Source organism: Haplochromis burtoni, unplaced genomic scaffold, assembly GCF_018398535.1.
Source record: "Haplochromis burtoni strain Fernald_Lab_line unplaced genomic scaffold, NCSU_Asbu1 Contig_40, whole genome shotgun sequence".
NCBI classification, from domain to species: Eukaryota; Metazoa; Chordata; class Actinopteri; order Cichliformes; family Cichlidae; genus Haplochromis; species Haplochromis burtoni.
Window position 1 is genome coordinate 140056 of NW_024582401.1, and position 26189 is coordinate 166244.

General features: G+C 41.5%; 1 protein-coding gene across 2 annotated transcripts in view; it reads right to left on the reverse strand.

Moving 5' to 3' along the window:
* Window positions 1–26189, reverse strand: part of LOC102314427 (fibroblast growth factor 14) — a 71420-nt gene that overhangs the window by 30213 nt on the left and 15018 nt on the right. Inside the window, exons 1-2 of one of the 2 annotated variants that reach the window (XM_005920078.3) lie at window positions 12215–13361; window positions 4844–4954 (exon numbers count right to left, since the gene is read on the reverse strand). In XM_005920078.3, the coding sequence (XP_005920140.1) occupies window positions 4844–4954; window positions 12215–12407 (304 nt within the window). In that variant the 5' untranslated portion in view covers window positions 12408–13361. Of the gene's footprint in view, window positions 1–4843; window positions 4955–12214; window positions 13362–26189 lie in introns of those variants that run through there. The other variant, XM_005920076.3, reaches the window with a different exon arrangement.

The window sequence follows — 26189 nt, forward strand, 5'->3', positions numbered from 1 at the left end:
AATTATGTTCTTAGCTCTATGAGAGTGACTTCAATTTTACCAAAACTGCTTTACAAACATCAGTAAGACAGTAATGGATTCTGCATGCGAGAGAATCAGGATTAAAATTAAATTGATGCAAAAACGGAGCAAATAACCCAATCAGGCCTTGAGTGTCACTTCAGTTAAACAATCACAAGCAGCAAATCTTTCAATTTTAAAATAAACCCGCAAAGACAAAGGCAGGGCATGAAAAATCACCGACAATATGCTCACGATTTCCATTCTGATATAGTTTTTTAATCTAGATCCTCGGATATGAAAAGATGAAAATAATCACGCCCATCGGCAGTTATGACCTTTCAAGGTTGTTAAAATTCTTCTGTCTCTCGCTGAGGTCGGCTAAAGTGGTGCCACATTTAACTCGTGTGATCTGCGTGCTGACAGCACCGACACACAAACAGCATCAAGCAAGGTTTAAGGTGAATCCTTCTTTCTTTGTGTACACAGAGGAGAATATTTTCAATGTAATATACAGCTTTGGTTCCTCAGGTCAACGTAAACTAATCGTGTGATAGATTAGCTGTAACCTAACATCCACAGCATTTTTGTTAACTCATGATGTCTACCTTTGATTTTATTCAGCTATACTATTTTACATATCTAAGTTTCATTAGAAGTCTGTTGTCCATTCCCTCGCTTCCTCTCACCTACCTGAACCTCTCCAGCTGATAAAAAAAAAGCATTTTATTAGGTTTTTCATTCTCCGTTGCATTCTGTGAATCCAGATCTAGACTTTACATTATTGTCTTATTGTGCGGATGCTTTCCTCTATCGCTGCCGGTATAATTGTCTCGGGCGTTTGTGACTCCTCTTTTGATTAGCTGCCGCGTCCCACGGCTCGAGCTTAAAGATGTCGTCGTTTCATGTTGTGAGTTTGAGGCCCAGCTTCGAAACATCCGCCTCTGAGATTTCTGCCTCCAACAGCAACTGTGTTTTTCCTACGACAATGTCCCAGATACTCTGGATAATCCACAGAGTTCACTGTCAACTGCTGAAAGTTTTATACGACTGTCAGGCAATGAACTCCTATTGATGTGATATGCATCCACCAACCGTATACTGTATTTACCCTTAGGTATAGATACTTGCTGACTAACATTTGGAGTATTTTTTTCGACAGCTGAGACCTTTAGAAAGGAAACGAGTGCACACATTATCGCGTAAAAGCATTAAAAAAAACAACCATGACCTAAAATGAAGGTCACAACAGTGCATGTGCTCTTTTCTTTGTAATCAAAGGCTGATTGCACCTGGGATATCAGAGCCCTCATTAATCAAGGTTGCTTAGAAATGGTTGTTGATTTCTCAACCAACATTTACAGTGGAAATATGCCCAAGCACACCTGCGAGGAATCAGACTCGATAGATACCACAGTTAGTCAACCACCATCGTGCTGCACAGCCTTCATTAACATGAAGACATGAAACTGATCAGAGGTGCTGACAGCTGTCCCTTTAAATGCAGCAGGAAATGTTACTGACCAGACAAATGAAAAATAAATAAATAAATAAATTGCAGCTTGGCAACAAGCTTTGTCTCATCTACTTACTGCAGACTCGTTGTGGTGGAAATGTTAAAAATAAATAAATTAATGTAGATGTGAGGACATTTGGCAAAATAAATAAAAAATAATAATTATAGTAAATAAGTAGAACACTACCGCAAAAGGCGGACCGCAGAGCTCAGGCGGCTCGGCCAATGTGAAAAGGACACTTTGGATGAGTGAGTGGCACGCCGCAGTGATTACTGATTAGCATTTGATTTTCTCTAAGCCCAGTACATCAGAATATTACAACAAAGCTACATCAATCAATAAGCTGTCCATCTGCCGCTCCTCCCCCGGGGGGCTGGGTTGGGTGTAGAGGGTCCGATAAAGTGAGCCTTAAAAAATAAATAAAATAAACTCTAAGAGCAGCCACTTGTCCCAGAACATTTGGTCAGCTCTAAGAAAATGTCAAATGTCCCAAATGGAGCAATGATAAACACTCTGTTAATGTCTCATTGCTTCTTTCATGACTGCAGCTTCAGTCATTGCCACCAGTTAAAAACTGTTGAGTGCAGATCACTGTGACTGAACGGTAAAGCTGAAGAGCATGTTACTAATTCCCTTGCAAACTGAGGAACCTCTATTTAACCACTTATAACTACTGTAAAATATTTATTGAATATCTATCTTGTCTTTTTTTCTCTCTTTCCCAATGGACTCTCCTCTTTAACAGTGGGAAAAAAAACACGTGCCCCAACCTTCATATTAGATGAGGGTCAAGAGATTGACACGTCATCTCTAGATACCCAGGCAGCCTTGAGAAACAGTGTCAGTAGTTTTTACACTGCTATGAAATATATTTGGTTTATAACGCTCCTCTCATTTCTCTCTTATTTACTGTAGATACTGGTTGACGTGCCTTGCGTACGTGCATCTGTCAAGAGTGTGCAACTGTCTGTCCAGGAGGCCAATTATTAGCAATGGCTCTGACCTCTATATGACCCAAATGATGCTTAAATGTTAAAAAAGGTGTTTTGCCACCAAGAAGCACAAGGGAACATACATGAACTGAGAGCTTTTCTTACATATCTTAATAAAATGTTTAATCATTGTGTTAAAAATGCTAGTTTGATCACGAATGAGAAACTATTTATCATGTAAACGTTTGCGGCTCATGGATAGCCTGAAAAACTCAGAGAGGATGTCACTGAATGTGTATTCAGTCTAATTCCAATTTACTTGTGTTGTTTATGCAGCAGCACATGCATGAGATACTTTTAATTAATGTGTGTTTTTGATAATTAATTAGGTTTTACATAAATAAATTCATGCTTTTTCATGCATTGAGGCATGTGTGGCATTCACGATAATTTGCGTGCCACCTAAAGTTTAAAGGAAGCTCTTTTCCACATAATGTAAATTCTGAAAAGCAAACACATCTGTAGTTTTAGTTGCCATGAGCAGATGTTGTAAGAAAGCAAATAAAATACTCTGTCACTTTACAAGTGACAATTTGGCAATCTGGCCATTACGTTAAAGCAGTTTCGTGTAGACTTCTTACATAAAAATAGCATTACACCTCATGCTACTAATCTGTACAATAAGAACTGCAACAAACTTTGGAACATATTGTTGTTAGCAGACTGTGAAAAAGCCTTGTCCACCTTTGACACCGTTTTCCACAACAGAAATACACATTTGGGCTGTTTGTACAGTCGTGGTAAAAAGAAAATACACCTTCTGTTAAATTTAAGGTTTTATATATCAGGACATAATAAAAAAGAACATATGGTCTTTAACAAGTCTTAAAATGATTTGAAAACATATTTAAAACATACCTGTCATTATTCATTTAACAAAAGCCAAAATGCAGAAGTAATGTGTGGAAAGTACACCCACTCAGTAGCTAGCTACCTTTAGTATCAACTTAATCGTAATCATTCCCTCTGTGACCTTTGGTCCACTCTTCTTTACAACATTGCTTCAGTTCTTTGAGGTTTGCAGGCATTTGTTTATGAACAGCTCTGTTAAGATCCCACCACAGCTTTATAATCAAGTCAACCTTGATTATTTTCTGTTGTAGATTTGCTGCTGTGCTTGTGATCTTTGTCCTTTTGCATCATCCGATTTGGGGCTTTAGCTGTAGGACAGATGACCTCACATTTGATTCTAGAAATCAAATTTATTTAAAGTTATTTAGTCGACTGTGAGAAGTTCATGGTCAACTAAATAACTGTAAGGCACCCAAATCCTGTGGTTGCAAAACAAGCCCAAATTATCAGTACGCTACCACCGTGCTTGACGGTTTATATGAGGTGTTTGTGCTGCATTTGGTTTTTCCCAAACGTGGTGCTGTGCATGATGACCAAACAGCTTCACTTTGGTCTGGTCTGTCCAAAGCACATTGTTCCAGAAGTCTTGTGGTTTGTTCAGATGTAATCTTGCAAACCTAATCCATGCTTTCCATGATCTTTTTAGAGAGAACAGGCTTTCTCCTGCAACACTTCCAAACAATCCTTACATGTTCACTATTTTTCTCATTGTGCTGTCATGAACTTTAACATTTAACACGCTAACTGAGGCCTGTAGACTCTGAGGTGTAGCTCTTGGGATTTTTGCAGTTTCTCTGAGCATTGCATGCTCTGACCTTGGGGTGGATTTGCCAGGACATCCACTCTTGGGAAGACTGTCGGCTATGCTGAATGTTTTCTAGGTTACTGAACAACCTGGTCTCACTGTGGAATGATGAACTTCAAATGGTTTGGAAATGACCTTATAACCCCACCCAGACTGACAGGCAGCAACAGTTGTTTCTCTAAGAAAATAACTGATAGAAAGGGATCATTGCCTTTCTATCTTGGTATTGTATAAACACACACCTGAATGCAACAGACCAGCAAACTTCCCAAACTTCTGCTTTTATAGAGGTGTTCACACCTGCTGATGATCAGTTAACCAAGTGCATTTGATTAGCAGCACCTGTCTGATACTGACCTTCTTAATTCCTATGGAAGCAGTAAAGGCACACTTAATTATTTTACTTAATTATTTTACTTAATTATTTTACTTAATTATTTTTGTTGCCATATTATATTATATATGATATTTATATAGTTTTAAGACCTTCTGAGGAACAGATGATTTTTCATTATGTCCTTATGAATAAAACCTTAGACTTGAAAGAGGGTGCACTTTCTTTTGACTATGACTGAATATCTCCAGATGTTTTATTCCTTACATACACATGATTGTTTATGATGTCTTCCAGTGTGTGCATGTGTGCGTGAGTGTGGGTGTGTAGCGTGTCTACTAACAGGAGTTGGTGCTGTCGTCTTTGGTCCCGTCCAGACTTCCATCCTGGCCCATCTGGAGATAGAAGCCCTGCCTGCAGAACAACCTGGTCACTATGCCCTTCAGCTGTGGTTCTACACGCCACAAAACACAGACAAAAGACAGAGAGAGGAAGAGTTGAAAAAACAAGCTGATCTTCAAATCAGAGCATGCCGCACATTGTAAGGACCCGTGCATATGGTTAAGCAACACGAGACAAAACCAAGTGGTGATTTGTGTCCGTTTCAACGCTGATTTATGTAGAAAATTCCTGCTCTGAACTCACATCCTGCGCACATCTCGGAGGACGTATTTGTGGCACAGTACAGTTTAAAAAGAAGGACAATGTGACCACATGAAGCCTCCTGCATCCTGAGGGATTTCCTGTGGAGAGACTAGTCAAGCACATCCAATCCATTACAGGATTCTTGGACTAATCCGTCCTTCGTGGTCATTGTTCCACTTGAATAACATTGATAAATTATTTCTGAACCTTTGATGGTAAAGTGCAGCCTTAAATAGCTTTGTGTCTACTGTGCTCTGTCATGATTTACCAACATCTTTGTATACACGTGCTATTCTGTCTGCTCTAATGATTTCTCTTTATCTCAAGCACTTTTCCCCCCATATTATTTTAAAGCTCAGATTCAAATACAACGTACGTAAATACTTAATAACCGCCGCAGATTTTGAAACCTCTGCAATAATTAAAAAGCACATCTAATGTAGCAAACAGAAGGCTGTGCTCTCGGCTATTTCATGTCACTACAATTAAGCAGAAGCTGCATTTGCCTCTCGCCGTTTGGTTCCGTGCATCCTGTATTCGTACAAGGAACAACTAAAACAAGACAAAATGACAAAAGTGACAGCGGGCCTGAAGGAGAAGGTGGAAACGCACGAAATGACAACGGACATGTAAAGCAGCTGAGAGACAGACAACAGACTGATTCACTAGACAAAGATCGAGATCGAGAGAGTCACAGAAGGACAGAGAGAGACTGAAAATCGGACGAAACTGACTGGGTCTTAGTTAGGCATTTAGGCGCTTCTTCGACAGGTACTAACAGTTATTTTCTCTAACATCTCTCCCTCTGCACAACGCTCATCCACACAAACACACACACAGTGGTTGCTGAAGCTGATTATCTAAAATGACATCTCACAAACATACAGACACACGTACACACACACACGCGCGTGACTACGCCCATTCTCCCTGCATAACACACATCGTGACTTCGCAGCTATAAAAAGGGGTGGGAATCCCCTTTGAACATGTATGTGAGAGACAGAGAGGGACTCTGTGGAGGTATACCCTAATGCATAGAGAAGGGAAAAAAAGCTGCGAGTGACCCAGTTAATGAGGACCATGACCATGTGTGTGTGAGAGAGGGAGACAGAGAGGGAGAGGGGTGTTTTCCATCTTTGCGTAGAATCCATCTTGTGCAGCAGGGGAGAAGGAGGAAAGAGGAGCCATGACGCTTGTAACCAGCACTTGAACTGCAAAAATTCACAGCACACAACCAAGCACGATATGCGGTGGCGTCTGTAATAAAATCTTAGTTAGAATATAGAGACGGCTATGAAATCACAAGGGAAGGATCGATCGCATTTTATACTAAAGATTTCTAAATAATATAATAGATACTTTCAAATGCTCCTCGGTAGAAATCCATTTTATTCTTGCCTCTCTCTTGTAAAAAATAAATAAATAAATCATGCATTTAAGTAAACATGTTTCCAGCTGACAGTTTGGGTATTTCGTTTTGCTTTGTGATCCCATATAACTCTCAACATTTGAATCTAAAGTCAGGGAGCACAGCGCCTGCTTCAGAGACGCTGAAATCAGTCACATTTCAATCTATCCTTGTTCGCGTGACGCGTATTCTCAGACAGCTGTAAATTTAATTCATTGTCTCTCATCCTCATCTTTTTCCCCCCATGGTGTGCCATCAACTAAAATGCATTAATAAAACAGAGTGTGAAATTTATTTTTGCATTAGAGCTAAACCTGGAGGCACAGATGAGACCTTTCAGTCGGGCTTTGCCTTGATACATCTGTCTCTCGGTAGGCTTTAAAAAACCCTGTCTGATATGGATATACTGCAGCAGGTGGATTTTAATGGCAGCATGTAATAAAAGAACACGTTTTCTGGCTGGTGTTGTGACTCTGCCGATGGGAATTTACAAGGACGGGCGATTTGTTTAACGGAACAATTTATTTCCAAGTTGGGCTGCAAAAATCACAATATGTGTGACGTGTAAACTTAATCTACAGAGAAGAGCGCAGGAATCTCCTTTTTTACAGAAGGGTGGCAAATGAGTCGTGCTAACATGGCTTCTCAGACTGTGGGGTGTCCCCCACTGTGTGTGTGTTTTTTGGGTTACTGAGGTGTGGCAGAAAAAGTCTGATTAACCACTGCCTTCGCTTGAAAGGTCACAGCAAATCAATCCGAGGTTGTTCTGAGAGATCCCCTCTATCCTGTGATGAAACGCTTCTACCCTGATGGGAATGATCTCTTCCAGCCTCCGTGCTGCACGTGAGGGTTCACTGAATGGTAGGACTGACTCATTATGCTCGGCTCGGGCTTGTCGTCAGCTGCGATGGTCGTCGTGGAAGGTCAGGTGATCATAGAGTCATGAAATGTTTTGTGGGTTTTTTTGTGGCTGAGAGACATCAGTCAAGGCTGCCATCTGTTGTGACGTAAGTGATGTCGTCAAGAAAGAGGTGCTAGCTAGCAGGTTCCAGTTCCACAATCTGCACTAGCAACATAGCTCCTCTTTAGCTTTGTCTTATTTACAGGCGAGAGAATATAAAGTTCTGAACAGATGGTGAAGCAAAAGTGACAGAAGTCCTCTGGAAGACCCCCCCCCCCCCCCCAAATAAAAATCATCATTCATGGTCTTTCATGGTCAAAACACTAAATAAACAAATATCTTTTCTGATAATTTTGTTGTTGAGTTCTTCATTTGTTCCCCGTCTGTATATAACAACCTACCTAACTCCATAAGATGATCGAATTCAACTGTGTTAGCCTTCACCTGAACACCACGCTTTCAGGAGTTTAGCGTGAAAACAATACACTCATGTATTTAAAAGTGGTGAATGTTGGTCTTTGCATAACTCGCTGCTATAAAAGATGAAAAAAGACACACACACACAAAAAATCAATAACCCTCTAAGAGTCACCTGCTCATCCACTCACTCCTTCTCCCACCGTACGAAGCAGCCGCTGCTACAGTCATCTCCCCACTGTCGTCGAGGTGACATTCCCACAATTCCCAGTATCTCCCCTCCATCCTGTCTGTTGCTAGAGAAATTCCCATTCTTGGGTTGCCATGGCAACAGTCTCGTGATTCCAGACTGTTCCAGTGAAAGGGTATTCCCCAGTCCGCACACACACACACACACACACACACACACACACGCACGCACGCATGCACACACAGAGCTAAATTTTCTCCACGATGTGATCTGATTCAATCAGTCAGCCAATCAGGCTGCCACGCTGATTTGACATGTCGTATTGTCTGTTAATTCGCCCCAGTCTGAGTCTACATGCGGCGTAAAATACGGTTTGCAACACAAGTGTCTCATACAAACGAGACGCTTGAAGACCTTCTCTCTTTTTCTTTGCACACACGCACACACCGTCTCACCAAACAAAAGCACCCGAGCGAAGAATTCACGTCCAGAAACCGAGTGCACCAATTTCATCCTCATTTGCATCAACGTGATTAGTGATTAGAGGAACAGGCGCTGCTGAAAAGGGGGCATTTATATGAATCTAGAGATATAAATAATACAAGTCCTTAACCTGAATTTTTTCATAATGAGACAGGCTGATCAAATTTTATGCCAAGCCTGAGCCACATCTTCATCGTTGCTTCAATGCTGCGCTGTGCTGGTACTTTTTCACAGGCTTTTCTAGCCTTGACAAGAGCACCGTCCTTCATTGATTATCTATACTGCTTCTTATTATGCATTGACTGCAAAGCACGGGAACACCCTGTGCAGACATGCAGCTTCACAGACGTAGCATCTGGGCAAACGGAGGTGACAGAGTGAGCCACAGAGCTTCCCCTCGCTGCGATGGGTGACAGTCAGTCACCGGCTTTAAAATGTGGCAGAATATTGGCAATTTGGCACCTGATCCGTGGAAATCCGTTTTACTGAGTGCAACTCAGTCCAGATTCAGGTTCATGTGGCAACATGGAAGCAGCTCAGTTGCCTTTTAGTTAGGTTCTGCCTCTTGGGAGAGGGTCTGCACGTGATCAGAGGTCAGCCTGGAGAAAACATTCCTACTGCAAGGCCTGAGTAAATGCCAGGTCAGGTTTTTATGTCCTGGATAAAACACTTACAGGTTTAAAAGAAAAATCTGTTTTTTTATGACTAGAAACAAAAACAACTAGAAAAAGCAACTATATCTCTTTAAATGAAGAAAAATTTAACCAGAAATTAAAGATCTGTGCACGCACATGCATGTTATCACTAATTGCAAGCACAGATTTAATGGTCTCTCTTAAGAAAAGTAACTTTGCTTCTGATTGATTCGGGAGAGATTAAAGATGAAATCATTCATAATTTGTTGCTCATCATATCTGTAGACGGTAATTTATTTTGTGTTGTCTGATAAATTGAAACCAACGTCCATTTGTTGCAATGTCTGGACTTGTCAAAGTTCATGATCATTTTAAACACTGAAGGCTTTTTTTAAATGATGGCGAAAACACGTGTTGCGTCTCTATACGCAAGACATTCCTCGCTTCAGCTGCACTTTTCTTTTGTTTCGTGCTCTTGTGAGTCCCATGCTTTAATGTAAACATGATTCCAACTGACAGCTGTGATATTTATGATTCAAAATAAGACTTTACCTGCCCAGCATCCGCCTTTCACCACAGAACAGAAATCAAAGCACACTGCCCCGTTTAACTTTATGTGACGCACTGAAGAAGCGGTAATTTTTTTTTTTAAAGTGTCATGTTCAGTATTTTATTTGGGGAAATATTTGTTTATAAAATGTATTGAAACAATGTATTTTGTATGCAATGCATCTGCTCTAATTAGCCCCAAAGCCAAGAATGAGAGTGTATGACACCAGGTGAATGTTTTTTTAAAGCACAATTTCTTTATTTTTTTGGCAACAATTGTTTTATTTTTGTTTGTTTTTTCATTTGCTTGTCTGTCGTTTGGCAATCAAATCCTCCAGTGATGGCAGCAGCTCTTAAGTGAAGCTGATTTCACTGCAGGATTTAAAGACTGTTGACTAAAATCCACCCACACCAGTGTGATGAGTTCTCTGCTCAGATGTCTAATTACTAATAATAACAACTAACAAAGAATAACTGTGGACGAGAAGGCGCTTTGGTCAGATATCACATTTTCAGCAGTAAGAAGCACGCAGATATAACATGTGTGTTCGAGTTATTGAGTAATGGAGGCTGCGGATCATTGTGAGTTGGGTGTGTATGTGTCTCCTTCACAAAACCTCTGGAAGACAGTAGGGGATGTTGGCAAATCTTTCTCATTTTAACACACACACACACAAAGCACAGACACTATGGATGTTGCCAAGCTTCCACCAGCAGCTCTCACAGCTGAGAACACAGAAATGGAGGGAGGCAAGGGAAAACAACGGGTGGAAAGACAGGAATACCTAAAAGGAAGGAGAAGGATGCAGGGACGCAGGACGAGGTGGAGAGTGTGGGGGTGATGAACCAAAGGGCAGGAGATTAAAGGAGGTGAGGAAGAATGAAGAAGGGGAAAAGGCGAAAGTAGGAGAAAGAGACTGAGAGAGAAGAAATTGAGGGATGAAAGCAAGGAAGGAGATTTGAATGGAAAGGAGAGCAGTACGCTGAGGAGACGATAAAGAGAGGAAAGGGAAAATAGGGGAGGAATGAGGAGAAAGGATAGGAGGCCACAATGCACAGGAAGTGACTAGGTGAAGCTTGAACAACAGATAAAAAGATCTAAGGCAGGTGGGGAAGATTATGGTGCGGGGGAGGAGGTGGAAGAATGAAGAAGAGGAGGAGAAGAAAGGAAGTGAAGGGAGGGAAAAATTTCTGAGGAAATGGAGGTGAAAGGTGGAGAAATGTCAGCACGAGGTGGGAAAAAATAGAAAATTAAGAAAAGAGGACAGGAGAATTGAAAGGAAAGACGATTAGGAAAGAAAGGAGATAAGGATGAAAGTTGGCAAGGTGAGAAAGGAAACGAGAAGGAAACACAGGAAAATAAGATGAGAGAGACGAGAGAAGGGTGGGAGCGGGGGGGACAATGGAGAAGCGAGACCACCTCCAACTCCCACCGAGCTCTGGAATCAGGCTCTCAAATCCCCCACAAATTTTCCCATCAGTCACCAGACCAAACCAGTGACAACAAATTCATATCGGCGCAACTCCTCACATTTGCCACCCCTCCATATCATCCCCCCACCTCCTCCTCTCATTTCCTGCCTCCCTCTCCCCTCCCCTCCCGCACGCCGTCACCTGCTGGTTTCTCACACAATCAATTGATTACAACAGCACTTATCGTCTCTGCTATTGAACGCTTTCTATAGCGCACCATCACAACATTCTCATTAATCTACATTCACTTCTACGTGTAATCACTTCCCTTTGTGGCAAAGAGCCCGTCCCATGATGTAACAATGATGTTAATTTGGATTTGAGTGGGCCTTGAGAGCTGAATGGTGGAAAATTTTCCTTACTTTTTTCCCTTTTCTTGTTTTGTTTTTTTACCTCCACATAAACAAATCTGTTTCCATATTTCTCTATAGGGAGGAAACAAGAAATAAAGGTTAATTTGTTGCTGTCATTGCTTAGTTTTGGGTTTTTTTGTCTGACATTTTGCTAGTGTTAAGGCAAAGTGTGATCTTGGTGATAAGGCACTTTCAATTATGAGCTGAAAATGAGAGAGCCAGGCAGAGGTCCACATAGAGACAGGCAGAGAGAGAGAGGCTAGACAGACTAATCTGCGGCTTCAATAATGGATGTACCTAGAAACTACTGAACCATAGGGCACAACAAGGCATGACAGTGCGCGCGCGTGTGTGTCACACTACAGAGGGGAAAGAGAGATGGAGGATACAGAGAGAGAGGGAGACTGGGGCTGAGTCTGGCAGTGTGTATTTTTGCATGTTCGGGGTGCTTGCGCGTGCGTGTGCTCGTGCGTATACGCGTGCCCCAGCCTCCCAGGGCGTGAACGTGAAGGAGATTGTGCACAAAATGTGGCCGTGCGTAAAAGTGCATACCCGCATGCGTGTGTAGAAGCGCGCGCGCACGTGCGTATCAATAGGTTTGCGTCCCTGCAACCGTGTGTATGTGTGCATGCATGTGCAACCCCCCCTCCTCCACACCTTGCCTCCGTAGCCTCCTCTTCTTCAATCCAAATATCCGGACTTTGGAGAAGATGTCGACCAGATTCCCGTTGCACAGCCCCTGCTTCTTACCGGGGCTCTTCCGCCGCCGGTGAGCAGTCGGTCGGTGGGCGTGTTGCTCTCTTGCTTGTCGCTTCTGCCGGATCAAACCGCTGGCGATTGCCGCTGCCATGGCTCAGCCGATACAAAAACAGCCTTGTCTCCGTCCTCGTCTCCAGTCTCTTCAGTTGTGTCCACCGGAGGGGACGGAGCGCAGACGAAACCAGACACAAACCTCCAGTCTCCGCTTTACCGGCTATAACGGCCCCATGCTTCAGCCACAACGCGGTAAAGTCCAAGAAAAATAAAAAATTTTTTTTTAAAAAAAATAATAAACCACACCGCTTCACGTTACTGCATATTTTCTGCTGCCGATATTCTTCTGGCCATAGATTTGAAACGCACAGCGGTTTACCTGTCCGTCACGTTTCACCGGTCTGTCTGTCAGTCAGGGAACAGCAGCTGTCACTGAACGGCTCCTCCAAACAATCTTTCCACACCCCGCTCGTCAGTTTGTGCTCCCATGGTCAACGGGCGAGACCGGCAATTAAAAAATATATCTGAAAGACACAGCAGTGCCTCAGAAAGCAGTTGCGTCCTCTCCTCTGAAAAGCGCCCGTTTGTATTCCGCTGACTGAAGCGCGAGGCGCGCGTGCTGCCGGCGCGAGCCCATCCAGCTGTGTGCAACTAACGAGAGTCACAAGGAGCATCACCGGAAAGAGGGCGGTTTGTCTTTCACAGTGAAAGCCTCATAGCCCTCTCTGTGGTTCCAAAAGGGTTGTGCGCATTAATGAGCCACTTGACGGCAAAGAAAATAAAAATATTTAGATCATAAAAAAAGATTATTATTATTATTATTATTCAAGTCTGACTCTGTTATTCTACTCTGATTGTTCCGTGATTTAACAACCTGTTGCTGCCATCAAGGGGTCAGTTTTATACATTTTAGGAAAAAATGTCACAAATTTGTAAAAACATTTATTATGTATTTATTTATTTAAAAAACATTTAATGACTTATGCTCGCCTTTCAGTGTAAACTAAGTGTAGCGTTATTGTTAAATTTGTCCTGCAATAGTCTGATTCTTATTTACTGTAATTATTGTTTGTTTGTTTTGTTTTGTTGTTTTATTGAACCTTTAATTAATTAATTAATATATTTAATTTTTTTTCTACGCCTAATTGAGAAAAGCTGTTATTTTTAATGCTTTAAGAAAAGCATATATAAATAAATTTAGGCTTCCAGTTCGGAAACTGTCCCGTTAAGTTATCATTTGGGGTATGTGTCAAAGCTTCAGCGTCAGTTACGGCGCTTGTTACTTTGAAGGTAATGACCGGATGTCCTCGCGTTGGTACCCTCAGGTTATTTGACGCTTGAAAGCGCGAGCGCTCTCTACCTGAAAGCACACGGCTGCTGGAGCCACGCGCCGGGCGAGCGGCCACACACGCGCTCTCAAAAACAACTGGTCATCCTCGGGCCGGTGGGGAGGAGGGGACGACGTCACCGGCTGGAGCGGCAGCAGGTGGGTTTTACTCTGAAATAAAACGCAGGTAAGTGCAAGCTGCGAACTTCTACGGTCCTTTACGCGCGCCTTAGTCCTGCTGTGGCTAATAATTTATTTAAAATGTTTCTAATTAAACGCACAGCCACTGTTTACGTAGGAGTTTACGGTGTCACTGTGCTGTGAGACCTCAACAGGACAGCCATTAATGCTAAACGTTCTGGTTTTAGCATTTTCGTGATTGGTTTTCAGGAAACTTAACAGCAGTAGCTGGTTTTCAATTTAGGATCTGCATACATTGCTTGACCCGTTAAGATGCAAAATACTGTTGCTATTTGGCTATAAAATCTCTCTGCAAACACTTTGGGTCTTTAAATTGTGATACATTGCAATGAGTTTAAGAAGTAGCTCAGTCAAGTAACTTAAGTAATCAAGTGAGGTACGGGTCAACTTTCAGGTAGATTTATGGTATCAGCTTTGTAAAATCTCAGCTATAGCCGAGAAAGGGAAAATTCTGGAGGGCTGTTTTCTTTTTATGCCAGTCTGGCCCTTGATTAAATTTAATTTCCCGCCTTTGATTTATATCCATTAATGTCTCAAGTGTTTTCTATGGACGTGGATATGTTTAAAGACATAAAGCACTGTGCTGGCTTCAGTTCCGCTTTTTCTTACATTCACCAGCTTCCTTCTACTTATTTCATTCTATAGTGGCAAAAAATGAACAGTGCTTTAGCCAGTGAAGCCTGTTCTGCTCATTACCACCTCACATATCCCCGCTGTCTGTATTCAGCTCAGGAAAGGCTGTCTGAATGAGTGGTTTAAAAATGCAAGAGTTGGGCTCCACTGATAGCCTGATAAATTGCGGGGCAGCCTTGCCTGTGTGGTTTGCCTACAGTGCACATGCTTGTATATATATATATATATTACAGGTGCAGGTTTCCGGCTGTAAGGTTACACCACGGGACGGACTACACGATACTCACCCACAATGTGACAGCATGTGGGGCAGTAACAGCTGTAACTCAACCCTGTGCGCTGACGTCACACCTCTATTTCTAAGCAGGTAAATGCACCATAAGGACACCTTACATTTAATCACCCCCCAAACAGTGAAACTCACTATTATTATTTTGAAAATTTATGTTTTGCCTAAACTTCACAAGCCTGCCTGAATCTGTCTTTTTCAGTACTGCATGTAGGTCAGCCATCTCTCCAGAATAAAGAGCTGGGCTGGGACCCAGTTGGACACAAAGAGCATTGAAATGAATTTCCCCCACTTTCTTCTGGGGAAACTGATATCAAAGAAAATCCCGAAACCGTCGCCAGTCTATCTGTCTTTACGATGAGTAACAGGGCCGTGGGGTTAGGACCCGTGGGTCTTTGAAGACGCGCCGGCTAGAACCTCAATTTTTTATCAGAGAACGACACATTTGATCAAGTTGGCACGGTGCAGTTCTCTGCAGATATGCGGCAGCAGTGATACCAACGTGTGCTTTAAATATGCTGGGCTAAACTTCAGTGTGGAGGAAAATACGCACAGCTGTAATTCAGTTTAATTTAGCTTTTGCATATTCATAATTTAACCAGGAAGCACAAGGTGCTTTTGGTGGTGCCCTGCAACCAGAAGGTGCAGTTTGGTGATTAATGGTAATTACTATACTTGATAGTATTCATTTTTCCCTGCAGGTAAATCCTTTTGATTCTGGTATAGTCTGGGGCTAAAATTATTACTGTGTTCACTTTAAAATATATATGTTTTTAATTATTCTTGTTTTGTTTTTTTACTATAGTTTCTTTATCTTACTTTAAAAATTCTCTGTTATAAAACTTTGCAATAATAATGAAAGTGCTATCCTGTCATAGGTCTTTTTTTGTCCTTGTTGTGCGGCTTCAAAAAAATGACTTTAGGGCAGTGGGATGTGATTAAAAAATAATCGGATGTTGCTGTGAGGCTTCCTGACGTCAGAAGCAGGTCAGGAACACTTGAACCAAAATATTTCAGCACCAGAGACAGCGACAGCCCTGTCACCCTGCTTCCTCTCTCTCTCTCTGCATGTGGAGAACATGGATTTTAACATACACACACACACACACACACACACACACACACACACACACACACACACACACACACACACACACACACACACATTGTGTTTTTTTAAGAAGGTAACACAGAAATATGATGTATGTTGGTCCTCATTGCCACTAGGTGGCAGCAGAGCCTGTCTAAGCGAAGGACCAGTGCAGCAGAAGTCCTTCATTAACATGATGACTAACAGTAAGAGAAAAACTCAAATGACTGTAAAACCTTTAACGTTAATGATTTAATGAAGTCCTGAAGAGTCTATCAGATCTTTCATCTCTGAGAGATCAAACTGTGTCATTGCCACTGTGTCCTTAACGTTGTCCTAATGTTATATTTAACTGTGCTTAACAGACCCAAGATCCAACAGCAGCATGACGTCGTCACCCTGCATGTATTGTCCCATTTCAGCAGGTATCTCTGAAATTTCTGGCAGTGATGACGCGCTGCCATTAAAGCATTTCTCTCTGTTTTTTTCCTCCCAGACAGCAAGAAAAAAAGAAAAAAGAGAGCAAAGAAAGTGTTGGTGTGTACTTGCGTGAAGATGACAGGTTTTTTCTTTTTTTATCCAGGTCACTTCAAGTAAGGGAGTCATGAATAAATCAAAGCTACATTTCCATTAAAATTCAACTCCACAGCTGCTTTTTATAACATCCCAGGGAGGTGGGACACTGCTCAGAAGCTTCAAAAAGGAAAAGCCTCGCCTTCTTCCATCCACTTATTCCACTGCCCACAGCCTCAAAAAACAAAAAACTTTACAGGGAAACAGAGTCAAAGGGAGACAACACAAGATCACAAACACACCAGACATGCATAAACTATAGGATGCAACATTGTGATTCGCTTTCTTTCTAAATCCATTCAAAATCTTCTCCTTGAGAGGAAACACACTGAGAGATACTGTTATCTTCTGTCTCAACATTTTCCACACACCGAAGTGTTCTTCTCAGCCTGCTCAGAGGCAGCGGCGCCCTCTACGGGCACTAAAGGAGACCGGCACTCACCCCTCATTCCTTCACCTCAACTTTTCCCTATCTCACTCTCATTATAATGTACTCTGTCATCCGCTGTGAAGACATTTTCATCCACAGGGATGAAAATGTATTTTTTATTGCAGCAGTAAAGCTCAAATTTGGTGGTGGCTGCACTAAGCTTTTCTCACGGTTTATGTATATAGTTATGGTTGCTTCAAACTGCAATCAAAAAAAACCCTTTACAAAAGTAAATCTGTGGTCATTAAAGAAATTAATTGCCTCAAAACATTAGCAATGAAATGCTAACAGAAGAAGAGTGCCTGTGACATTTTGAGGTGTTTGTTCTCAGACACAAACACCAAAGTGCTGCCAAGAAAGAGAGAAAAAAAAGAATTATTGTACAGTTCTGGCAACAAACCACCAAAACTGCTCGACTACCTTGAGAGAAGCGCGCAAACATGTTGAACATGTTGGATGTGGGAGGGTGAAGCTGGCTTCTTTGGTTCTTGTAGGGCACTTTTATTTTCCTTTAGTGGCATTTTAACTGTTTGAACAGGGCGCTACTCCAATGAAGCGAGACCTTACTGCTTCTTGTACAGCATGTAGGAGAATCATGTCCTCATAAGTTTGTGTTTTGGGGTCAGATAACAAGCAGCATAATTTGATTGATACACGCAGATCCCCATCCAGCACCTTCGAGGTAAACTTGAACGTTAACTTTATCACCCGGCACCCAACATCAAATCCCTCTAACGTTAAAACAGAGTTCCCAAATTAGTTATGAATGAAACAATCCTAAAACAAATCAAGAAGTAGAAGGGTTTGCTTTCAAACCTATTGATTGTTGATTGTTTCACAGTGTCCCAGTTCTTAGAAAAATCACCCAAAGTTTGAAAAGATGGGAATAAGGTGGGAAATAGTGAAAAGGTTTCTGCCTACAAACGTATAAATAAATTATAAAGTTTAATTAAATTTTTGATGTCTTCTTTTGCTTTGATAACAGGGTTAATGGTTTATGGCTTGCACATCAGAAGTAACTGATTTATTATCATAAAATGTGAAAATAGTGTTTTTTCTCATAATTACAATGATAACAAAAACACGGAGATTCATTTTTTAAGACATCTTGATTCCCAATTTCTGCTTCATGTGTATTTCCTATAGTTAGAGTCGGGTGTGCTGCACAGGATTGCAGGGTGGGCGGTTAAACTGTTGGCCACGAACACAAAGTTTCACTGCAGAAAAGCACAAATGGTCATAAAGCACAATCTAATTGGACACACCAGTTAAAATAACCTCCATCTGAGGCTATTTTATCAGTCAGCATTACACTTTAGGTGGTTCTCGGGAATCACTTCTTAAAAAATCTCTGCAGGTGGCGCTCTATCTGCCTGCCTGGCTCCGTCATGAGGACTACAGCTGCTTGCGCTGACTGATCTTTCTCTCCTGCTCTGATCAAAGCAACAGGTAAATAATGCATCCAAGTGTCGAGATCAAGAATCAAAGAGCTATTAATATCAGTGAGTCTGGGAAGCAGGGGAGATAAGAGAGCTGGTGAAGAGAGGATGATGTAGCGATGAGGGGATAGAGATACAGACAGGGAAGGTAACAGATGTGGGTGGGTGTTCCCCAGACGGGAGTGTGAGGATAGCCGCTCTGAACTCAGCAGGATGAGTCATAATTCGCGCTCACACACCCGCCCACATGCACGTACGCACACTCGCAGAGGCACAGGCGCGGGGAAGTCCACTGTTGCCTAGGTAACGAGTGATTAGTGACGCAGGTGGGTCTCCGAAAGGAGGGAGGGAACACCTGCTGAATGCTGAGAGGGTAACAAACACGCACACAGGCACACACACACACATCTGGCATCAATTACATTAATCACAGGGCTTTTCTGACTTTCTCCTCTCTGCTGCTGCTGCGCCTCGCTCCTGTGCGCACACACAAACACTGAAACACAAGCACATGATCACACACACGCCTATGCTGCTGTTAGACATAAGGAAAACAATCACCATTAGAAGATGCCGCTTTCTTTCTGTCTCCACTCTTTGCTTCCCTTTGGTCCTTTCCTTGTCACCTTTCACTCCTCCCCTGTCCCCATCTCCCCTTTTCTCTTATCCTCTCCTTTCTTCTCCTCCTCTGTGTTTGTAACATCTCTAACACAGCGGGGAGAAGAAGAGAGGGAATGGGGGGGACTAAATTATTCATTCACCCCCCCACCCTTTTCCTTCCATCTCTGCTGTCTCTGCTGTCTCTAGCGCTCCTCCTCCTTGTTTCTCTCTGTTTGTTATACCTATTCCCGTCTCATCCCAATTTTTTTTTAAGCATTCAGCAGCCTCTCTCTCTTTCTTTTGCTCGCTAGCACAAAGACCAGTGAGAAACTTTGCATGTACTGGATGTCAGAAAACTCACAGGGACATGTGCATCACAAGGACAGACGCAATAAAAACACAGAGTATTTTTGTTCCTGTCATAATAGTTTGTCATTCGTGCTGTTAAAGCGAGCGTTAAAGTTTTTGAAGGAGGGTGGGGGGAATGGGTTAGGGGGATTGAGATTTTGAGGTTTTGTTATTGCTTTAAACTTAAGATTAGCGCCAGAAGCGCAGGGTTATAAAGACACTGCAGTGACTGAAATCTCATGTTAATATCGATGATAATTCAGTGTCCCGGCTAACTACCCTCAGGTCAGTGGCTCAGCGTTTTACTGGCCTATGTACATTTTTTTTATTGGCTTGTGAAAAGGCTTTTATTTTTATATGTAAAATATTAATGCAATTTAAATAATACCATATTTTATATTATTTTACTTTTTTAATCTAAATTTTTTTACAAAAGCCTTGAAACAAAATGGTCTAGTACACCTCATGCCCCCTTGCATATTTTAATACAACTTCTGAGGGCTTAGATTTTTCTCTGTGTAGCACAACAGAGGTGCATGGAGCAGCTACAAAGTTCCCTTTTCCTCCAACTCAGAATTTGTTGATCAACAGCAAAGGTCTTAAGGTCGATTACAGGGACAGACCTGCTGTTTTGGGAGCTGGGAACACACCGATTGCTCATAAGACATTTGAAGGGTGTTTTTCTCATCTGTTCTTTATTTCTTAAACTTTCACTTATCGGTTGTAGTAAATGTCAGCATCAGCTAATATGGTAAATGGACTAGTTCTTATATAGCGCTTTTCCACTCTTCTGAGCACTCAAAGCGCTTTACACAACTTGTGCATTCACCCATTCGCACAAGCACAACTGACATTCACACACATTCATACTCCGATGAATGCATCGGAGAGCAATTTCGGGTTAGTATCTTGCCCAAGGATATTTGGCATGCAGACTAGGGGAAGCCGGGAATCGAACCACCAACCTTCCGATCAGTAGATGACCTGCTCTACCACCTGAGCTACAGCCACCCATATAGCCCAGCCCATATATTTCAGGCTATTCTTATAGTGTACAAATGCTCATTAGTATGCATATTGTGTAGACGTGTTAAATACTGGTTTAGCAGATAGTTATCAAATATGCTAAACTGTAATAATAGGTAATAACTCGAAATTCTTGACATATGAAAAGAACAAATGTAGCAGATAATGTGCAAGAGATGTAAACTTTTATGTTTCTCTAAAAAATAGAAAAATAGAAACCTAATGAAGAAAAAGGACGGAGAAACTGATCACAACAAGAGACAGAGTCACAAACACAAACATGCGTACAATGATTTGACACTCATGTTGTGCCATTACTTACAGCAGTTTGCAGTCCACTGTATCGTGCATACATCATAGAATAGAAAAAATGTCTGGATAACCTTGAATAAAACCCCCTAAAAACAATAAAACACAAAAAACACACACACAATTCCCCCCTCTGTTGTCATGGTGGATTTTCTTGACAAACTTGAAAAGCAACTAACTCAACTACCCCCAAGATCAAGTACTCCTGTCTCCAAAACACTCTCACACTGATTACATAGTGATGTCTCAGTTTTTAGCTTAGCCTATATATTCCCGTGAAATGCCATTCAAAGCCTTCTGCCATTTGTGCCACTTTGAAGTATGAAGTAGTGGCAGTAAAGTTTATATCAGTCATGCCAATTTCCATAGAGTTACCAAGTGTTTATTGAAAAAGAAAAATGGCACTGGAATTACCTGAAATGCTCCAATCAGGTCCACATGTTCTTTATCTGTATGGCTGCTGGTTAAAGTAGCAGCTCATTAACTGAGAGGAGCACAGAATAACCTGCAGTCCAGTTTCCATCTCTAATTTTAGACCTTTATCTCACATTACAGATGGTATCTGATACTGTATTGGGTTGACTTAATCAAAGCTCTTGTAGGAGCAAGACAAATGAAAATGGTTTATAAAATGGACCACCAGTAAAACAATCCTTCACATTATATCACATATAAAAATAGCTACATATAGGACAGTAAATAAATTTTAGCACCAAAAGCAATTTATATTTGGTGGCATGGCTTTGTTCTTGGGCCTCACCACTTTTCCATGTCCATTTGTGGCAAGCCAAACTGCAGGGAGATCAGCAGCAAGGCACAGACCAGAGCAGATATCAATAAAAACAGACTCAACACTGATTAAACTGCAGGAAATTAATAAGTGAGTCTGCAAAGAGCTTGCAGATGTAACAGTATGGGGAGTTTCAAGCACATAGGAGATTTGTCAATGGGATCCCCAAAAGGGCATCAGCTGAGCCATAAACTGATGTGGGCTGGCATTGGTTTGAGGCATTCCCATATGCACCCATCCATCCATCTGTTTCTTAACTGCTTATCCAGTTTGATAGGCTGGAGCTGGGTTGGGTGAACAGTTCAGCTGGCCATCGCAGGGCTAACATGCTCACTCTCACACTTACGGCCAATTTAGAATGATTATAGATGATCAGAGTGACCCTAGCAGTCGAGCAGAGGAGCTCCACACAGAGCAGTGTGTTTGAACCAGCAACTTCTTGTAGCTGTGCTTACCGCTAGACCCCCAAACCACCCGAGGGTCGAATCATCAGCGATGATTTTCAACGCAAAAAAAAGATAACAGCTGAAAATGGAAAGGCTTTTGAATCAGAACAGTTATATAATCACTCCAGATCTTTCCCCCCTCCAAAAAAAAAAATCCCAACTACACGAGAAGATGGAGGTGTGTGTGTGTGGGGGGCAGAGAGATAACAAGAGCGAAAGGAGAACTCCTTCAAGTGAGAGTTTGAATTAAGGAAGACGCTGAAAGCTGAGTGGACGTGGCAGAGAGATATGAAATATATATGCATTTTTTAAAAAATGCGGGAAGAAATATAGGGAATAGTATTCTCTAGCTTGCAGTCCAGTGTTCAGGAATACCTTTATCTTACATATCACATGATATCTGATGTTGTATTTGGCTGACTTTAATAAAACTCTTACAGGGATAAGAGAAAAAACTGACTAAATGCACAAAAAAGCATTGTCAGTCAGCACGTCGTGAAATGAAGTTGATATATAACCACTGCTAAATTATTCATGACCATCTGATGTCACGATTTGACTCGTGTCTGTGTGTCTGCACACAATGAAGAGAGAAGAAACAAACTTGGCCACATCCATGTCTGTCATAACATATACAGTGGGATGCAAAGTTTGGTCAACCTTGTTAATAGTCATTATTTGCCTGTATAAATCGTTGGTTGTTACAATAAAAAATGTCAGTTAAATATATCATATAGGAGACGCACGCAGTGATATTTGAGAAGTGAAATGAAGTTTATTGGATTTACAGAAAATGTGCAATAATTGTTTAAACAAAATCAGGCAGGTGCATAAATTTGGGCATCACAAAAAAAAAAGAAATGAAATCAATATTTAGTAGATCCGCCTTCTGCAGAAATTACAGCCTCTAAATGCTTCCTATAGGTTCCAATGAGAGTCTGGATTGTGGTTGAAGGTATTTTGGACCATTCCTCTTTACAAAACATCTCTAGTTCATTCAGGTTTGATGGCTTCCGAGCATGGACAGCTCTTTAACTCACACCACAGATGTTCAATAATATTCAGGTCTGGACTGAGATGGCCGTTCCAGAACGTTGTACTTGTTCCTCTGCATGAATGCCTCAGTGGATTTTGAGCAGTGTTTCCAGTCGTTGTTTTGCTCAAAGATCCAGCCCCGCCCCAGCTTCAGCTTTGTCACTGATTCCTGGACATTGGTCTCCAGAATCTGCTGATACCGAGTGGAATCCATGTGTTCCTCAACTTTGACAAGATTCCCAGTCCCTGCACTGGCCACGCAGCCCCACGGCATGATGGAACCACCGCCATATTTTACTGTAGGTAGCAGGTGTTTTTCTTGGAATGCTGTGTTCTTTTTCCTCCACGCCCCTTGTTATGCCCAAATAACTCAATTTTACTTTCATCAGTCCACAGCACCTTATTCCAGAATGAAGCTGGCTTGTCCAAATGTGCTTTAGCAAACCTCAAGTGTCTCTGTTTGTGCTGGAGAAAAGGCTTCCTCTGCATCACTCTCGCATGCAGCATCTCCTTGTGTAAAGTGCGCCAAATGGTTGAACGATGCACAGTGACTCCATCTGCTGCAAGATAATGTTGTAGGTCTTTGCTGGTCTGTGGGTTGACTCTGACTCTTCTCACCATTCGTTGCTTCTGTCTCTCCGAGATTTTTCTTGGTCTGGCACTTCGAGCCTTAACTTGAACTGAGTCTGTGGTCTTCCATTTTCTCAATATGTTCCTAACTGTGGAAACAGACAGCTTAAATCTCTGAGACAGCTTTCTGTATCCTTCCCCTAAACCATGATGGTGAACAATCTTTGTCTTCAGGTCATTTGAGAGTTGTTTTGAGACCCCCATGTTGCTACTCTTCAGAGAAAATTAAAAGAGGAGGGAACTTACAATTGACCCCCTTAAATACTGTTTCTCATTATTGGATTCACCTGTGTATGAAGGTCAGAGGTCACTGAGCTTACCAAGCCAATTTAAGTTCCAATAATTAGTTCTAAAGGTTTTGGAATCAATAAAATGACAACATTGCCCAAATTTATGCACCTGCCTGATTTTGTTTAAACAATTATTGCACATTTTCTGTAAATCCAATAAACTTCATTTCACTTCTCAAATATCACTGTGTGTGTCTCCTATATGATATATTTAACTGACATTTTTTATTGTAACAACCAACGATTTATACAGGCAAATAATGACTATTAACAAGGTTGACCAAACATTTGCATCCCACTGTATAAAGGCTTTGAATTGATTTTTAAAAAGTGCATTTCCATGTATTCCACCAGAACACAAAAGTTGTGGCAGTGACAGAAAACAATCCCTCAGATATGGATGAAGCTACAGATTTTAATATATGGATGCTCAACATATATTTCCAGCCGCACAGAACAAGAGCGTATGGTGGGAGCCTAAGCTTAGCTTTACCAATTCAGTATCACCACCAAATCATGATGTCACTATTAAGTTGATTTTGAATACAAAACATACACAAACTTATCATTTAGTTAGTGAATCCAAAGTTATGGCCAAAAATGTGTTTTGTGAGGACCGTAACACCAAAATCTAAGAACTTCTTCTGTAATGTGAAATTACTCCAGGGGAATGAGGGACAGGGGGACTGACCGAGTTACAGAGAACTGACTGGACACAAGTGAAACTAATGATGAGTGAGCAGACAATTACAGTACAGAAACAGAAAAGGATGCTAAATAAGTGTGGGTATTTACCACAATAAACAGGAAATCATTAAAACTGAAACTCCAGTTTTAAACTCACTTTTGAAGCCAGCCTCAAGTGGCTGAGAAGCTACGTCCATGTTTTGTACCTTCTGTGGCCAAAATGTAATCCCCCCCCTTTTTTTTTTTTTTTTTTTTTTTTGCCTGTCCCGTTTGGCTCTTTGCCATCAGAATTATTGTCTAAAGGCAAAGAAAGATGCCCAACAGAAAAAAACAAAAAAACAAAATGTTTGTGACCACTGGTGCCTCCTCCATGTATAAGCTTCTTTTCCTTTTACAGCACATATCATTTACACATTCCCATTCACAATCCCTTTTCATGTATCGATCCATTTTGTGAAAAAAGTGTACCCTCCTGTTGATCCTGCTGCAGCGATGGACAGTAAAATTATTGTGTGGTCCAGAAGAAGAACATTATAGTCCTGAGCAGACTGGTCCACAGAAATCTAACATATCTGTCAATGCTAATCCATTTACTTCAGAAGGCAAAGTAAAACTGATTTGCACTCCCCCAACCTGCACTAAACCTCAGCCCCCTACCCACAGCTCCTCCTGCCAACCGTTTGTGGACCTTTAGTGAGTAATGGCTATGATTTTCTTCTCATTGCTCTGAGAAGTTTTACATCACTGTAATTTTCTGGCCTGTCTGTAAATGAGTCAGTCACATCTCAGGCAGGTTTCACTGTGTTCACAATGCTCAGATGCTCTGGCAGAATACAAAAGGCTGGAAACTCGGGTTAGTTTTGATGTCCTCCATCTGTACTATTATGCATTGAAGGTTTTGTTCTGCTTGTTGCAGCTTGAAAGACAGACAATACGTCAACTGCGTGCTCCATAATTTCCCCACTGAAGGAGATTAGAGCTCGGCTTGACTGCAATGACAGACGCCTTATTTTTCCCTAACAGTGGTTTTTTTGTTTAGCTTTCATACACGTCTGTATGCAAGGCTTACCGAACAAGACGCACAAATTACTTTTCAGTAACGGGAGCAAAGTGTATAGTTAGATAATATGACAAAAAGTTAAATTCTTTGTTAAGCATTTGCTGCTCAACAATGGAGAATGTTTTCAGAGCCACCCACAGTCGTGCACACGCTGTGTGGGAACTTAAGCTTATTTTTCTCAGCAGCAGCTCCAGGCAGCCCATAGACTGAGTGACGAAAGGTCTCATTTCAGCCACTAGGCCATAAAAAAAGTTGCTTTAGCTCACAGTTCTTTGTAGTTAGTTGGGAGAAGTGGAGTTGCCAACTAAAAGAATGTGGCATTTTAAGAAAATGATTAAATCATTTTCAATTTGTTGGCAGCAAGATGTCTTACAAAAACATGGGACAGGCCCATGTTTACAGCTGTGTAGCATCAAATCTTCTTTTAAGAACAGTCCTTAAGCATCTGGGCGCTGAGGAGACCAGCTGCTGAAACGTTTTGGACAGGAATGCTGTCCTGTTCCTGTCTGATGGAGGATTGATTTGGATTGATTGGAAATGATTTCATGTTTTTGGTTTCATGATGTGCTAAATGTTTTCAGCTAGGTAAAGGTCTGGACTGCAGGAAAGCCAGATCAAGGACTCTTCTACTATTAAGCCATGTTGTTGTAATAGATGTATTAATGCACCACAATAC